This window comes from Anastrepha obliqua, chromosome 2 (assembly GCF_027943255.1).
Source record: "Anastrepha obliqua isolate idAnaObli1 chromosome 2, idAnaObli1_1.0, whole genome shotgun sequence".
NCBI lineage: Eukaryota > Metazoa > Arthropoda > Insecta > Diptera > Tephritidae > Anastrepha > Anastrepha obliqua.
Window position 1 is genome coordinate 118,945,785 of NC_072893.1, and position 18,548 is coordinate 118,964,332.

Here is an 18,548-nt window from a genome sequence, read left to right on the forward strand (position 1 = left end):
AAATTTCGTACGCAACACAAAATTTCAAAAAAACTGTTTGTTCAACAAAATTATCCATCGTAAAATGCGACAAATTGAAAAAAGTTGACTGACGTAAACAAACACCAGGCAGACACTAATGATCCGATGGCGCTAAAAAGTGACAGATGTGTGTCTTACAGTCCTACCAACATAAGAAAAAGATATGGACCAGTTCCTACGTGCGCGGTTCGTTCAAATTAATCATTTGCGGTACTTTTTGATCATAAGGTACATAGTAGGCTGCCGTGAGGAGGCCATTTATAACTGCATGCAACACTAGCCCTCAATATAATAAACAAATGGCGCACCGTCAAAGGGCTCTCTATTACCCAACCAAAAACTGCGCTAGTGTCGTTCACTAGGAAAAGGAACAACAACATTAAATATCCTCTCCTAAATGAATCCACTCTTAAACTCTCCACGGAAGCGAACTACCTGGGTATCAACCTTGACAAGACGCTCACTTGGATCTCTCATCATGAGAAAGTTACTACAAAGCCGAAAGGGTATTCTTTGCCCGCGCAAGGGTTTTTGGAAAAAACATAAGAGAATAGAGCCCCAGAATGACTTACTGGACATTTACTAAAGTACTTAAATATTCCATGGCATGGTGGCCTAAGGTTAAGCAACGAAAAGCGGTAAATAATCTCAACAAATTGTACCGCCTCATCTGCATCGGTATAGCAGCAGCAATGAAAACATGCCCAACTAACGCATTAGGTCAGGTGCTCCTAAGTAACCGAACAAAAACTATTTGTTACGGAATTTCGGAGACAAATGGAGTGACACAGCGGGTAGGTGAACAAATTTCGATCGGACATCGGACTGAGAGAAGCTGCACTAAAATTCAAAATTGAAATATTTCAAAGCTTTCCCCACCCTAATTCTTCGTGTATGTATTTATTATGCAAGGTTGATAGATCACCAGGCATGGCTAATCTGCTATGGTGAAAAACGAAATTGAGCGAGTAACTTCGGCAGCCACGTCACCAGATACTGAGCAGCAGAATTATGCTCGCTCATTTCTCGTGTATTAACACACTCGTCCAATAAGTAGTTGTTCAGGCGGCAACAAAGCAATACGAGCATAGACTGGATAGATTTTTTCATATACATATCACCAACACAATCTCAATTTTTTCGTAAACAAACCGATTCAATACCCCTGCTATAACAGCCCATCAACTAATTTCTTTAAAGTCGCTGAGAGCCGATTAACGGTTTGATCTTGGACACACCTTCTTCACGTTTATTAGAGTACTAAGCCTCACACGCAGACGAAGAGCAGATCAGTGAGCTTTAGCTGAGCTGATAAGCATCGAAAAGAGAAACGCAGTGCATGAATGCAACAATAATGTTTGATTGCAAAATTGGCACAACGGAGAAAACAAAATAGGCCTCGACGAAGTATAACAAAGTGAAAGCTCACAGACAGAGACATAAGAAGACGAGTATATAGCATGAAGCTGGCTTGGTGGATCCAGACGTGGGTGAATAGAACTGATCCATTTCATGCACGACGTTCTGGGCTCTCCCGAAGCAATGCAGGAAATAATCCCGGGAAGGCAGTCTCACCAGAAGAGGGGAAGGGACTGTTTTAGTAGTCACCACACGACGCAGTAGACGACGTTCGCTGCCCTACCTCGCCCACCAAAAAAAAAAACAAAAACGAAAAAAACACTTTTCCTAAAAAAAGACAAACTAGGACTGAACTTTTTTTTTTTAAATTTTCGCAAGTAGGAAAAAAGGGAAAATTTTTCTAAAATTATATTAATAACAAAAAAAAATAATAATAAATAAATAAAATTAATTAATAATAGTAATTAGAAAAAAAAGTGAAAATGTTTTTAAAATTTTCGAAAGTAATTAGAAAAAGAAGGGAAACATTTTTTAATATGTACGAGTTCTTGATCTTCGAGGTTATTTTAATGAGTTTGTTTCTACACCCCATGGACTAGTCCATCGGACATATGGAATTCGAACTATCTTTTTTCTTTATTCTTTCAGCTAACATTCGTAATCGGCCCTAAATTTAGCTAATGGTTCCCGAAACTCAATATGGGACCTCGAAAAATTAATAATCAGCTGAAGAAGCGATTTGACTACACATTTATATGACTATTTTTTTGTGTAAAAGTTACATCAACAATCCATAGACTATTTAAAATTTAAATATAGCATGGGAATTGCCATTGGTGAGACTACGCGAGAATGCGCTAAAGTATAAGTGAAAGCCATGAAAGTGTTTTGCATGAAATTATTTTCAATGTTTAAAGGCAAGTTTTGAACTATCCAATAAAAAAATTTTTTTTTTTAATTATTCATACGCAATTACATGACATCTCAAACTCTATATGAAGCACCCTGCATATGCACATTTCAGAAAATACTCGTTTACCTAACGAAATTATTATTATACTCGAATAATATTTTACGAAATATTTTCGAACTATTTTTTTCAAAAGCGCAACTAACTCCAACACTTGTTTCACCTTTTTTTCACTTTCAGGTTTGGTTTCAAAATCGTCGTGCCAAATGGCGCAAAACAGAGAAATGCTGGGGACGCAGCACAATTATGGCCGAGTACGGATTGTATGGAGCGATGGTGCGCCATTCGTTGCCACTGCCGGAGACCATTATAAAATCGGCAAAAGAGAACGACTCAGTGGCACCATGGCTACTAGGTATGGAGACGGAAAGTAAATGCAAAAATTTATCAAATTTACTTTTTTATTATATGCCAACAATATTTGATAGCCAATGACTTTAGTAGCTAATTTAGAAGTAGTCAAACTATTTTATTATTATACTATTTTTTTGCATTTGTAGATAAGCCAAATTGCTCAGTAAATAATTTTATAATTATTTTCAATTTTTTTTTTCACAACATAAAATTCCCATCCGCTCATACTCAAAACAACAACAAATTTCAAAAATTGTGAACATATTTGAAGTGCATGACGAATCCATGTCGTCGACGATTTGCGTCATATGTTCATAATATTAACAGCGGCCCATCCCCCTACTTATGAATTTAAACGTTGCACAACATCTCTGTCGTATCTATTGAATTTGCTGAAAATGACTTTGCGGATTAGCCACAGATATTCACTTGGTCGCATAAAATATTCAATAGACAATTGTTTGTCTCAACTAACTGGCTCTGGCAGCGATGAAGGGTGAAAAGCAACAAGCAAGCCCAAGAGGAACAACAACAGCAGCAACCAAGAACAAAGAATGTACGAGTATTAGATTGCTGCTTATTGAAAGGTGCTGCGTGTAGTAGTGCAGTGCAATGGAGGGGTGAAAACTCTGCGACACTCACTAAAAATGCACTGCTCACCACAACTAGGCAGAGCTTTATTATCTGTTTGATTCCCTTCTCCCACTCGCCTTTCCCCTTTCTGATCCTATGCGTTGTATGTGGCGGCAGGTACGTGCTTCTGCGATTCCAGCTCATTGTACTCATTATACGCCAACTTGATCCTTTTATTGTTAATAATCGCTTAATAAAGGCAAAAGAACGATAATAAACGAAACAGCAACAACAACACTTGTGAATGCTGAATGTATTACTATGGGTTAGTGGAAGGCTTTGTAGCATTGCCAGACTTACAGTATCGGATAGCGCAATAAAAAATTTAATTAAATTTAATTTAATTGAATTATAAAAACAAAATTAAAAAAAGATTGAAAATAAAATGAAAGTGAATTAAAACTAATAAACTAAATTAAGTTAGAAAAATAAAAGAAATAATAAAAATTAAATGAAATTAATGTGAAATAATTAAATTAAATTAAATTATTGAAATAAAATAAATAAAAATAAATAAATTAAATTATTAAAATAAAATAAAATTAATTAGATCAATAAAATTTAACTAAGCTATAAAATCAAAATAAAATTTTATAAAATAAAATAAAATTAATTATTCAAATAAAAATGTATTTAACTAAGTAAATTATAAATCTAAATCAAATGACATAAATCAATGTATGCTAAAAAATAAAATAATTTAAATTAAATAATTAAAAAAAAACTTTAACCGAATTACATAATATCAAATAAATTAAAATAAATTAAATAATAAAAATAAAATTAAATTAAATTAAATGTTTCATAAAATCAAATAAATTAATTTAAAGTTCGAAAAAAAAAGTATTAAATAAAATCATATATATGTATACATATAATTGGGCCGCACACCTTTTTTGGGTGTTTGGTCGCGCTCCTCCTCATATTTGTGGTGTGCGTCTTGATGTTGTTCCACAAATGGAGGGGCCTACAGTTTTAAGCCGACTCCGAAAGGCAGATATTTTTATGAGGAGCTTTTTTTTCATGGCTGAAATACACTCGGAGGTTTGCCATTGCCTGCCGAGGGGCGACCGCTATTAGAAAAATGTTTTTTTTTTCTTAATTTTGGTGTTTCACCGAGATTCGAACCGACGTTCTCTCTGTGAATTGCGAATGGTAGTCACGCACCAACCCATTCGGCTACAGCGGCCATATACATAATATAAAATAAAATACTATCAAATAAAAAAAAATAAGATAGAATAAAATGAAATACAATAATGCTAGTTTAAATTAAACTAGAAAAATATAAAATAATTTTAAAGAGTTAATACCACATAAATTATAAAAATAAAATTAGTTTTATTGAATTATAAAAACAAAAATTTATTAAACAAAAATTTAAATTAAATAAATAATGTTATTGTATAAAAATGAAGTAGATAAAACTGTATAATAAACTAAAATAAAGACAACTTAAAATAAATAAAATATTATATAATAAAATTAAATTATAAAAAAGGGAAATTAAATTAAATTATAAAAATTTAATGAAATAACATCAGACAAATAAAATAAACCAAATTTAATAATGCAATACCACAGGAATTATAAAAATAAAGAAAAATAAATTAAAATAAAATATGAAAATAAAATTTAGTAGAGATATAAACATAAAATAAAATAAATTAAATAAAATTATAAAAATAAATTCAATTATGAAAATCAAAAAAATTGAATTAAACATAATTAAATAATATCAAAGAAATTATAAAAATAAATAAGCAAATTGAAATAAATTAAATTAATATAAATAAAATAAACTTAAAAAAAACTAAATTAATATAAATTATAAAAATAAAATTTAATTTGGTTAAAAAAAATAAAATACAATAAATAAAACTTATTTAAAAAAGAAATTAATTAATAGGACTATGAATAAGTTCGTGCGGTTTTTTTTCGAAATTTGAAACTTTATTGACGTAAAATGGTTACAAATTTAATATTCAAAGTATTGTCCATCGCTTACTACTACTTTTTCCCATCTTTCTGGCAATTCACGGATTCCCTTTGTGAAAAATTCGGTCGGTTTTGCCGCAATCCACGAATCGATCCATTTTTTGACTTCATCGTAATTACGGAAGTGCTGGTCAGCCAGGCCATGTTGCATCGATCGGAAGAGATAGTAATCGGATGGCGCAAGGTCTGGACTATACGGCGGGTGGGGTAGGACATCCCATTTGAGCGTTTCTAAGTATGTTTTGACCACTTGTGCAACATGTGGCCGAGCATTGTCATGTTGCAAAATAACTTTGTCGTGTCTATCGGCGTATTGCGGCCGTTTTTCTCGCAGTGCTCGGCTCAAACGCATCAATTGTCGTCGGTAGACATCCCCCGTAATCGTTTCATTCGGTTTCAGTAGCTCATAATACACAACACCCAGCTGGTCCCACCAGATACACAGCATAACCTTCAGGCCATGAATATTCTGCGCCGACGTCCATGTTGAAGCATGGCCAGGGTATCCATACGTTGCCCGACGTTTTGGATTGTCGTAATGGACCCACTTTTCATCGCCAGTCACAATTCGATGCAAAAAACCCTTTCTTTTGTGCCGTTGAAGCAGTTGTTCGCATGCCATAAAACGGCGTTCAACGTCTCTTGGCTTCAATTCATACGGCACCCAATGGCCTACCTTTCGGATCATTCCCATGGCTTTTAAACGTTTGGAAATGGTTGATTGATCAACTCCCAAAGTTTTTGCAACCTCTTCTTGCGTTTGAGCCGGATCTTGATCGAGCAATTCCTCCAATTCGGTATCCATGAACTTTGGCGGCGCACCCTCGCGTTCTTCGTCTTCCAAGACAAAATCACCACTTTTAAAGCGTGCAAACCACTTCTGGCACGTTCGCTCAGCTAGAGCATGCTCACCATAAACTTCCACCAAGATACGATGACTTTCGGCTGCTTTTTTCTTCATATTAAAATAATGAAGAAGAATTCCCCGCAAAAACACATTATTTGGCACGAAATTCGACATTTTCAAGTGTGGTAAAAATATTGTTGTTTACGCTTCAAATAAAAAACTTATACTGACGTTTGTGCCTTACGACAGTAGCTCTCCAATGAATGTTTGGAAATGTGGATCGATGGAATAATAATCAAGTTACGCCATCTGTTGTAAAACCGCACGAACTTATTCATAGTCCTATTAATTAATTTATAAAAATAAAATTAAATTAAGAAACATCAAACAAATTATATAAATAAATAAGCAAAGTAAAATAACTTAATTTCAATTAAATTGTAAACATAAATATAAGTAAAGCCAAGTTAAACAAAACTATATAAAATATTTATTAAACTATAAAAATATAACAAAAGAAATTAAATTATTTTATAAAATTAAATTTAATTTAATTATAAAAATTAAATTTAATTATTCTAAACTAAATAAAATCAATTAACTTAAAATTCTAAAAATAAAATAAAATTCTATTAAATGATATTAAATAAATGTAATTAAGTTAAATTATAAAAATTAAATAAAATAATTTTTTTTTGTGGGTGCGGTTGGTTTCGAAATGCCTTCGCACTTATACCAGCCGTCATCTGCTGCATCGAGTGGTGTGGCCACTAAAACAACCCCTCCTCCTTTTCTGGGGAGACTGCCTTCCGGGACTATTTTCAGCATTACTTCGGGAGGGCCCAGAATGGCATCCATAAGAACCAATTCTATTCAACTTCAACTCTGGGTCCTACAAGCAGCATTATGCAATAGACTCGACTTCTTATGACTCTGTTTGTGAAGCTTCGCTTTGTTGTACTGCGTCGAGGTCTGTCTTTTTTCTCCGTAGTACGCCTTCAGCGTATATTTTAACCGGGTATCTTGGCGATCAACAAGCTCTTTCCACGAGCCATCTGTCGCAACTAAAGAACGTGTATTCGGTGTTATCGCGCGGCTTACCTTACCCATGCGGTAGAGGTATTTCCGTGAGTATCCGTGGTCCGAGAAGAACTGAGTCATGAAATAGCCCACTGCCCCGAAGTTCCATTTAACCCATTTGCCTATGGTAGAAATAAGCTTCGGCGCCCATCGATCACTTGATTCAGTGTTCTATTGACTTTGCCACCGCTGCATGGCTTGGCATTCCGTCCGTTCAGCGGCGTTAGTGGTGGCGAGCTTTTTCCTAGAATCCCACACATCCACTTGTTCGCGGGCCATGAGGTCGATAGGTATCTGCCCTGATCACACAACTGCTGATCACAAAAACTGCTGCGCCTGAGACTGTGCGGTAGCTGAAGCAAATCTGAGTGCTGCTGTCCGTTGCACAGCCTTCAGTGCTTTGCGCTTAGCTTTGCAGTTTAACACATCCGCTTCTTCTTCGCTGCTGTACAGGAGTATTGCGTTTGTGGTCGCCATGATCAGCCTTCTTTTACTCTGGGTTGGTCCATCGGTGTTCGCCATTAATCTGCTCAACGTTCCTGTGATCTTCGCTGCTTACTAGCCACGTGCCGTATCTGCGCCCAGAACGTAAGCCTGCAATCGAGTTGAATGCACAGATATTTCACCGCTTTTTGAGTTACTAGAGATGTGTCGCCTAGCTGCATGCTGATCTCGATTGGTATGGGGCCTCGTGCCATCAGGATTACTTCGGTCTTATATTTGTCAAGCTCCAGGCCATGGTCCGTAAGGAGAAATTAGGTCATTAACATGTCTTGGTTCAGTTTCCTCCTGGACCCCGCAGTGTCCCGGGCTATATATCGGCACTATATCGTCCGCGTATCCCACGAGATTTGTGTCTTCTGGCATTTCTATGCTTAGGATCTCGTCGTAAAAACCACTTGACTACGGCGGCTTATTCAAAGGTGTGAAAAAAGACTCGTCAGTAATCAGTTGACTCATAAAGTTTAAAACTTCATTCGACTATATTTCTTTTTTTCTGGCAACACGCCATTCATATTGTGGCCAGTACCCATTGTTTTCACGTTAATACCCGGCTGATCCTATTAGTTGTGTTTTTATCTATTCGCCTCGCAATTTGGTACGCTTGCGTTCTCACTATTTCCGCGACCTAGCCACTTGCAATTACACCCCTAACTCCTGTTTATGCTGCAGTGCCGTGTGCTTAGGATGTTTGCCTGCTTAAGCCCGTCAATGCATGGCATATGGCTGTCTCATATTTTGTACTACGCCCCTCACATTTCAATAGAAAGCCTACTTCACTCACAAACAACTGATTGTGAGTCGGCGCTTCCATATAAATACATACACACATACACACACACATGTATATAAATATGTATGTATATAATCCACCGATAAATTTTCAAATGTTTGCGCTCTTAATACACACACACACATGCGCATAAAAGCGTTGTTTGTATGAATGAGAATGCGTGAGTTTTTGTTAATTTCAAGTGGCTTAGCGTGGATTTAAAATGGCAATTTTCATTTCGTCTCCTTTTATTTATTAACTACTGTCAAAACATCCAATCCACCAGCCACCCGCCGCTCGCTACATTCCCACAATATCGGGCCCATTCGTATTTCAAAGCCATTCACTTCATTCCGATTGCTTTTTCGTTTCTTTTTGAAATCTGCTAGCAATTTTTAATTTTCTGCTGTCTTTAATTTATGTCCTTAATCGCTTTGATAATTTCAATTAAAATTGCTTTCAAGTTGTCATGTGACAATTGAAGGTGGAGGGGGCGGGGAGCAGTAGGCAATGCACTGAAGGGGAACGTTTTATTGACATTTCTCTTTCTAATTATAAATTAATAAAAAGACATTAACAATGCAGTTAAGACTCTTGGCTAGTCTGGTGGGCGTACTTGCATGTGGTTGCTCTGTCTGTGTTGAGTTTGCTGAATTAAAGCAGCTTAGTATAGGAGGAGTAGATTAGGGGAATCAATAAATTGAATGGTTGTGTATTTTCTATGAGTAAAGGGTGATCAATTTAGAGGTATCGGATTTTAAATTGAAATAAAACAATGTAAATTCAAATTGATTGGGCAATCTTTATTATTTTTGAGTAGAACCATTCATCACATTTATTTTTTAAAGATTTTTTGTTTCCTTGTTCACTCCATTGGGGAGCATAGGGCTCGACAAGACTCAGTCTTGTGTTGGTTTCGTTAATCTATTTTCTGACAGGGTAGGTGATTGGCCTGCCGCTACATTTTTTAAAGATAATCCCTTTCAAAACTCGGCCACAACTGCGCCGTATTTCGGCCACCATCCATAAACACCAATTTTGAATAACTCGCTGGAGCACTTCGGTCCGTATCTCGTGAAAAATTTTGGTAATGTTGACTTCCAATGCCACAATCGAAGCTGGTTTATCCACAAAGCATTTAGACTTTACCTACCCCCACAAATAAAAGTCAAAGGTCTGATATCCAATAATCTTGGTGGCGAATCCAATGGTCCGAAGCGAGAGATAAATTGCGACGCAGTAAATCCATTGTTTCACGGGCTGTATGGCAAGTAGCACCTTGTCTTGTTGGAAAAAATTGAACAGTTGTGGAGATCACGAGCTTCAATTTCCGGCATCAAAAAGTTGTTTATCAAAGCGCAACAGCGTTCGGCATTCACTGTTACTATCTTTCAAGAAAAATAGGCAGATGCTTCCTCTAGTCCATAGGCCGCTCCGAACGGTTATTTTCCATGGATGCAATGGCTGTTCTTGAATGGTTTCGGGTTGCTCTTCAGCCCAAATGCGCCAATTTTGCTTATTGACGTAGCCATTAAGCCAAAAATTAGCCTCATCGCTGAACAAAATTCGGAACCCAAAATGAAAATCTGCGGCAAGTTTTTCAAGAGCCCAACGACTGAAATTATAACGCTTTGGAAGATCGGGCGGCTTTAAATCTTGGCTGTATTGTACACATTCAAGATCTTTGCGTAAAATCGCTGAAGTAGTGCCGTAAGACAGGCCAAGTTGTTGAGACCGACGCCGAAAGGATTCTTCTGAGTCTTCGTCAAAACTCTCATTTACAGCCGTAATATTCTCTTCACTTCAGGCTGTACGTGGTCTTATCGGTCGAGTATCTTCTAATAATGTAAAATTTGTAATTATGCTCAATTTTGCAAAAAAAAAAAACAAAACAATAGATTAAAAATGAGCAGCAGTTTAAAATCGATTGGCAGAGAGCGGCAGATACCGTAACAAAAACTAATGTCCATCACCTAATGAGAGAAGTGAAATCAAAATTGCGCCATTTTGTTTACAACAAAGATAGTTGATGTTAGGCACACAAACAACTGCTTACCTGCAGTGTTCATTGTATCAGCTTATTCCAATTTGTATTACACACTCATATGTAGACAGATGTAACAGAGAACATTAATGTATCATTGTTGTATCATAAACGCTTTCAGATGAGAAATAGAAATGAGAGAATTTATTAAACAACAAAACGCATTTACATCCAGAGAACGTTAATGGTACACAATGATACATTACCGTTCTCTGGATGTAAATGCGTTTCGTCGTTTAATAAATTCTCTCATTCCTATTTCTCATCTGAAAGCGTAGAGATTTATGTATATGTATTATAATGTAAGAAATACGGTTTTAAAAATAATTTTATTTATTTATTTGAACGGATTAGTATTAATTACGAAGAGCAATTGGGTTTACAACTATATAATATAGTTGCATGGAATGTTCATTAAGACATATGGGACGATTACATTTGTTGCAGTTATAACAAGTTTTACGTCGCTTTTTCGAAGAAGAAGCAGCACAATGGTAGCACGATGACCGTGTTGAAGCGACTTAAGCATATGATTGTTGCTGTGCTGCATCCGATGTCGATGAACAAGTTTCCGGTACCTAAAAGTAGCGAAATAATTTATTTTAAATTAGTAAATATGAATACATGCATACACATATCTTTATACGCGGAGATATATGTAGGTGTGTATATAATTCATACTCACCTTGATATTGAAAAGATTCATTTCTTGTCTTATATGAGCAAACCTCCATACTAATGGGTTAGTCGCCCGTTTCGTCATATGTGGGATAAATGAGCGCCTCTCACTCTGCTTTGCCGGATTCAGCTCGTCATAGATGATGAATGAGGCCAAACCGGCAATATCAAGCATATTATAAAACATTGCCAGTGGCCAACGGTTTTTCGAGCGTTTGCACGAATAGCCAGTCAACATTTGATCCATTGTATCTACCCCCGCTTTAAATTTATTGTAGTCCAAAATTTGATCTGGCTTGAATCCTTTCAATGGATCGGTGCTTTGACGGTAATGGGCAGTGGATAATATAATTACTGGCTTTTTCGGCTTTGCCATATACGAGCACAGATCGATATTATTATTGTGATAACAAAATAAAGTGCTTTTAACATCACGCTTCGGGTTAAGCAATTCATGCGGAATGAAGGTCTTATTTTTTCTTACGGTACCGACGAAAGCCACTCTACGATCCATCAACATTTCTGCCAAGTTGTATGTTGAAAAAAAATTGTCAGCATAAACAGTCCTACCGCTGTCCATATAATTTTCCATCAATTTCATAACGACCCGTTCACCTTGATTCGTTTCTCGCTGGCCACCTGGTGGTTTTCCGGTATAAATTATACCTTTCAAAGGGTAGTTTAAAACAGAGTCACAAATCCACCACACTTTCATGCCATATTTTGCCGGCTAACTCGAAATATATTGGGTGAATCGAGTGCGCCCACGATATGGAAATAACTGTTCATCGACGGTTACATGACAATCCGGAGTGTATGCTTTCTCTAAATTGGTCATCAGCATGAGCCATACATCGTCCAGGGCAGCAGATTTGCTTTGCTTCAACCTCTCAGCACGAGTACCACTGTTATCAAAACGGATGAAAGTAGTTAAGCTCTTGAACCGATTCAATGACATAGTGGCCTTATAAATTGGCATATGGTAACTGGTCCACAATTCTTTCGCTGGCTGAGAATTCGAGTGGAATACATCAGCAATAAGTAGCATTCCAAAAAATTCATACATTTCATCTTCGTTAGTCATTACCCAAGAACGCTGTTTATTACTGGGATGCTTTTCATTCCATAGACGAAACGCTTCAACGGCTTTTCTGTTGGTTTCCCGCACAATGATACTTACGATTTTAGGAGACAGCAATGGCTTGAAAAGAGCTTTATGACTCGGTGACGCTCCACGTAGTGGCCCTTTACGAGTAAAAGTTGTAACATTGTGACCACGAGGCCTTCCAGGTGGTGGAGGATTTGAATTCCACATCTTACCATCTTTCGACCTGTATATAAGGCCCTGAGTAATAGATGTTCTGCATGATTCCATTGTGGTTGAAGCCTGAAGGGCGATAGCTTCTCTATATAAATCCTCAATATCATCATGGTTTTCATCCAGAACAGCCTCTAACTCGATTTCCTCTTCTATATCTGATGCTTCACCGAAGTCATCTTCATCTGGAAAATATTCTTCATATTCTACGTCGCCACTTGTTTCAAATGGATCGGACTCCTGTCCCATAATTTCTTCAATTTGTGCCTCAAGTCGCTGACGTCTTCCGGACTCACATTTGCTGTACTTAGCTTACGAAGCAAACGCGTCATCACATCAACTTCATCCATATTTACTAGTTCCATTTTATATAAAAAACACTTCCTACTAATTAAAAAACACGTGTTCACTTTAATTTTTAAATGTCAACTAAAAAATTATTTCTGCCGCTGCCTCCGCTAACATTTTAGTTGTTTACACATAACGGTTAACCAATTTACATGAGAAGCTTATATGGGTCTGCACAGACCCATGTGAGCTTAATTAACGAAATTAGTTTAAAATTATTATTTTTACAACAAATATAGCAAAAATCTTAATTTTGCTAAATATTTCATTGTGTTTAGCACACTACATTTTAGGAAGTCATGGACTAAGAAGCCTCAGATATTAAAAATAAAAGATCTACATACATTTAAAAATCGAATGGGTCTGGCCAGACCCATATGAACATCGGAGGGTTAATAAAGAAAAAAAAATAGAAATTGTTTTGATAACTTATACAAATTTTATGTTATAATGATTTTCGCCCGACCTATTGTATATTTTTCGTGTCCATTCTGTACTTATTCTTGCAAAACTATGTCATCCGTTCAACAAATTCAGACGCGTTCAAATTTCTCGCATTTGTTTCCGATTTCCAAAACAGTCTTCAGTTCACGCAAAGATTTACATTCAAATTCTTCTATGGACTTATAACGGTATAGTTGTTGTTGTTGTAGCAAGTTGTAAAGCCCTTCTTAAGGCGGTGACTAGTCAGGCAGTCAGTCAACTTCGGTAGATAGTTTTTTTATGCGTAGCTTTTACATGGCAGAAAGCCTCTCGAGAGTTCGCCGATGCTGCCGAGAGGCAAAAAAATATTGAAAACAAATTAATTTAGTTAAAAAAAAAAATTTTTTAAATTACAAAAATAAAAAAATAAGTAAAGAAAAAAGAGAAAAAGAAAATATAAAAAAATAAAAAGTAAAAACAAATAAATTAAAAAAATATAAAAATAACAGGAATTTAAAGTCACTCTTTGATATCCCACGTAACCTCACTGCGGGTAATTCACGCACAAACAAATTAAACCAGGATGGTGCCATACAAAACTAAACTAAACTTTGTATAAGTATCAAAATTAATACAAAACCAAACTAGTATTTGGATCGGCCTTTAAACTCAACTTGACCGCTTAAATTGATTAAATATGAATACCTTAACGCAATCCCCCTTCATTTACTATCACAACTCAACGCTCTATTTCTCTCACCAAATTCACATATTTTTCTCTTTTCTTTTCCCACCCAACACCAGGCATGCATCGTAAATCAATAGAGGCCCAACAGGCATTGAAAGATGATTCTGGCGTTAGCGATCACGAAGACTCGGCCGGCTCGAAGTCCAACGATGAGACGCGTCGCTTAAGTTCTTCCACTGAATCGTTGAATGTTGTCAGTCCCGGACCGACGCACGAACGCCATCAGACATCCTCCAGTGCGACTACACCCACAGCTACAACCGCTTCATCATCGTCACCGCACATCGACTTAAGTAGTCCCTCCCCCCCAACAAGCCACGCTACAACGGCAGCGCTGGCACTACAATTGTCACCTTTACAACAACATCAGCGTCATTTGTATCATCAGCAAGCAGCAGCAGCGGCTGCGGCACTAGCACCGCCAACTGCTCAACCCTCTTACCATCCACTATTGGATGCGGCCAATGCTAGCGCTGGTGCGGCTACAAGTAAGGATTTTCACATGATTATGAATACGGCAGTGGCAGCGGCAGCAGCTGCAGCTGCGGCCAGTGGGGCTGTCACTGGCAGTGGAAGTGCTGGTGGCGGTGGCGGTGGTGGAAGCAGCGCTGTTGGCAATACGAGCGGACTGCATCATCATGCGCATGTGGCTGGTGCTGTGGGACCGTATGCGACGCTCGAGCATGATCCGGACACTTTCAGGTGAGTTTCATTGTTGGATATTGGCCCTTATTATGAGCAACATTCGATCTTCGACTGTAGTCGAAAGTGCTGATCGAACGAATTTTCATTTGGTATTATGGTACTCATTCGTTGAAGAATAGGACTATTGTGAATTTCGATCGCTCGACGCATTTACAATAGATAATTTTTTCTCAGCTGATACAGCAAATCAAAATAAAAGAAAAACCGATTGTATTGAAATTCTTTGCTAACAACATTTTTAAAAGTTAAAAAAAGTATTTTTTGTGAAAATGACTACAACGGAGTTGTGGTTCGACGATTTATTGGACGATGAAAGATTAGCGGAACTAGCTAGAAGTAGAAAACAGTTGAGGGGCGCATCCAACCCCCTAGAAATGGCTTCCACTGAGTACGTTTAGAATTTTCAAAATGTGTTGACGTACTAATATTACAGAAATTTCCTTACAGATTTTTAAAGAACTTTAGATCATCTAAAGAGGCGTTTATGAACCTACTGTCCAGTACAGGAAACCAGTTGCAGCAATGCACCCGAGCCAAGAGCTCTTCACTATTCTCCAAAAAAAAGCAACACAAATTATTAATGTGTGTGCAGCTTTGCACAACATTTGCTTGTTTTATAATGTTCAACTTCCGGATGAAGAGTTATCCGATGAGACCCTCAACGATGATGCTGAAGATACTGAAGTGGAGCCAAATAACGGAGAAGCAGAAAACATAAGAAATGCTATATTATGAAATGAATATTATAGAAAAATCTAAAAAGTATTAAATAGAAACCTTTACGCCACAGTTTCTTTTTTATTTTTGTTATAAATTTTCTTTATTCAATTATTCGTCATTCGAAAAAAATATGTATTTCAGTTCCTCTACGTATTTCAGCCCATACCTGCCAAGGGAAAATAAAAATGTATTTCTATAAACATCACAAAAAAAAAGCATTATTAACCTTAATCCAATTTGCTGCCGTTCTAACTGGTGGTCCCAAGCAATTCAGCTCCGTAGTAAATTCTTCCCATTTTTTTGCTGCTTGAACTTTGGTGCAAATCCCTTTTGCGACTTTCGACCTGCATAAAATTAACAAAATTAGTATATATTTATTATTTGCTTACTATAAAACCATAAATAATCGCAAACAACTTACATTTTAACAAGTTTACCCACAATACGCAACACAATCGAAAGCAAAATTGCATTCGACTCTAAATTCGGTATTCAACGAAAATTTGGACAGGGCTGCACCGCTCATAATACCAAATTGACATTCGATTTTCGATCTTCGACAACCAACGAATATCGAAGATCGAATCTAACTCATAATAGGGGCCATTGTTTTTTTTTGGAGCTTTTCAAAACCTTACAACGTTTTACAAGTTTAGAATTGTATTATTTTCTTTATTTGTTTTGAAGCTTCTGATGCATTTTATTTAAAAATATCCGCTCACCTTCTCTATCTCGCTCTCTTTCCAGAAACAACTCGATCGCCTGCCTGCGCGCCAAAGCTCAGGAGCACCAAGCTCGTCTACTCAATAGTGGCCTATTTCTGCAGGTGCGCTCATTCGCTGGATTTCAAGCGGCGGCAAGCAACAATGCGGCTACTCTCAGAACCAATAACAGCATTTCCAATAGCAACAACAACAATAGCAATGAGACCATAAAGATAGTTGACGATTCAGATGAGCAATGCTCGCCAATTGATTTTGGCAGTATTTGTAATGCAAATAATAGTAACAGCAGTGGCAACAACAACAACAACACGAACATGAATTTTTGTTTGCCCATCGCAACTGCTCTGCAACATCAACAACAACAGCAGCAGCAGCAACACCAATTGAAATTGGAGCGCATGTCTTGTGATCTATAGCAACGAAATGCAACGCTGCAATCTAATCAGTAACAAATGAAGCTGTTGGCGCAGTCTGCAGCAATACGAAGTGAATTTGTTTTATAAAAAAATAACGAATTTATTAATTAAAATCATTTTCAATACACATATTATTAATAATTAAGAAACAAAAATAGTAGTTAAGCATGCACATACATACATACATACATCTGCAGTACATGTAGGAATGTGTAATAATAGTCGTAAGCACCGAAATGAAAAAGGTGGTGAAATTCTGAAAGTGGCTGAACTGATGAAATTTTAAGAATTAGGAAATATAACTTTTAAAGCAAAAACAAACAAAAAAAATTATGTAAAAAATTAATATACTTAACACGCGCAATTTTCTTTTTGAAAGCACAGCATAGTATTCTGCCAAAAAAATAATTTAAGTTTTTTTCTTAAGATATGTATGGTCAAATTGACAAAAAAAAGAAATATGGTATATTTGCATTAATATGATTGCCATGGATTGGAAAAAATATAATTAAAAATTTTGGGTATAAAATGTATTAAAAATTAAGTATTTAAACAAAAATTAAATAAAAAAATTTTACAGAAAAAACTTAATTTTTTTTATTTTAACATATACTCGTACATATGCACATATGCAAGCAGGTAAGGTTTTAAGAGGAAAAACTGTCAGCCCTACGTTTCGAGACTTCTAAATTTTCTGAAAATTGTTTAAAAATTGTACCTTAAAAATTAAGCGAGCGCAGAAAATAATTAAATTGTTTTTAAGAAAACAAAAGCCATCTGAAACCGATTTATATTGAAGCATTTTTTACATAATTTTATTTTACCATCCCATTTTATCGCATATCTCAAAAAAAATGCGTCGAACAACCCCTATCGGCAATTATAAACAACGCGCGAAAAGACACGGATGCTCCACCCAAACACAAGTACTCCACATAGGAACTACTCCACCAAGCGTAAAAATAGTCCTGTAAAATTATGCTGCATCATGAGTACGCGCTCAAATTAAGACGCATTAAATAATCGAACTAGAAGTATCTGTGCTGATAAAACAGTGCAGCCATAACCAAGATTCAACTTAACTGAACTGCCTTATCACAAGTAAAACAGAGTAGTTAATTCAAGGTGGATTTATTAAGGTGACAGCATTCACCCAGCTGAATTTTTCGCCGTAGGTATGGCTTACGTCAAAATGATATGCTTTGTTTGTATGTATTGGTATGTTTACATTCGTATGTTTACATTTGATTACTGATTTTGACGTGATGCTTGGACCAAACGCAACAACAAATACATGTAGGGTTTTACTTATATGTGTTTGCCTTCACCTGTAATAAATTCGCCTTGCAGAGTAGTTAATTGGATAGCGAAGTCTCACCAGAGAACGTTCTGACGATCTCACGGACTACGAATTGTGTGAATTGTTAAAAATTAAGAGGAACGGTAAAGACTATTTTGGTTCTCACCCTCACCAACGTATCATAGTCCATCGCCGCAACCCGTAGAATACACAAAATTAAGCAAATCTTATCCTGTAGAACACAACTGCGTTCTTTTAGTTACATATTTACACAATACATCGGTTTGTGTGTGCTTGTGTTTGGTTGTACCGACACAATGCTGCCATTGATATTTTTGCATACACATTTTTATACGCATCCGCGTTATCAGTTACAATTTTTCATTGTTTAAAAAACCAAAGCCAAAAACCAACAAATGCAAATAAATAGTTCATTTATCTGTAATTAACATTAAATTAAGTTATTTTAATAAAAAAATATAATTTTTCTAAAAGTACATTCACATATGCATTAATTACCAATAAATCCACAAAATTAATCTACCCGTATTAATCTCGCCATATGTGATGGCAGATTACCTGTAAAAT

The 18,548-nt window shown here is 36.3% G+C and overlaps 1 protein-coding gene across 1 annotated transcript; it reads left to right on the forward strand.

Moving 5' to 3' along the window:
- Positions 1-584: 584 nt before the first annotated feature.
- On the forward strand, positions 585-17,020 carry LOC129238388 (homeobox protein 5). The gene is made up of 4 exons (XM_054873413.1): positions 585-815; positions 2,531-2,720; positions 14,151-14,796; positions 16,267-17,020. Exons 1-4 carry the CDS (start codon positions 585-587, stop codon positions 16,658-16,660), a joined length of 1,461 nt encoding a protein of 486 aa, XP_054729388.1. The 3' UTR covers positions 16,661-17,020.
- Positions 17,021-18,548: the final 1,528 nt, after the last annotated feature.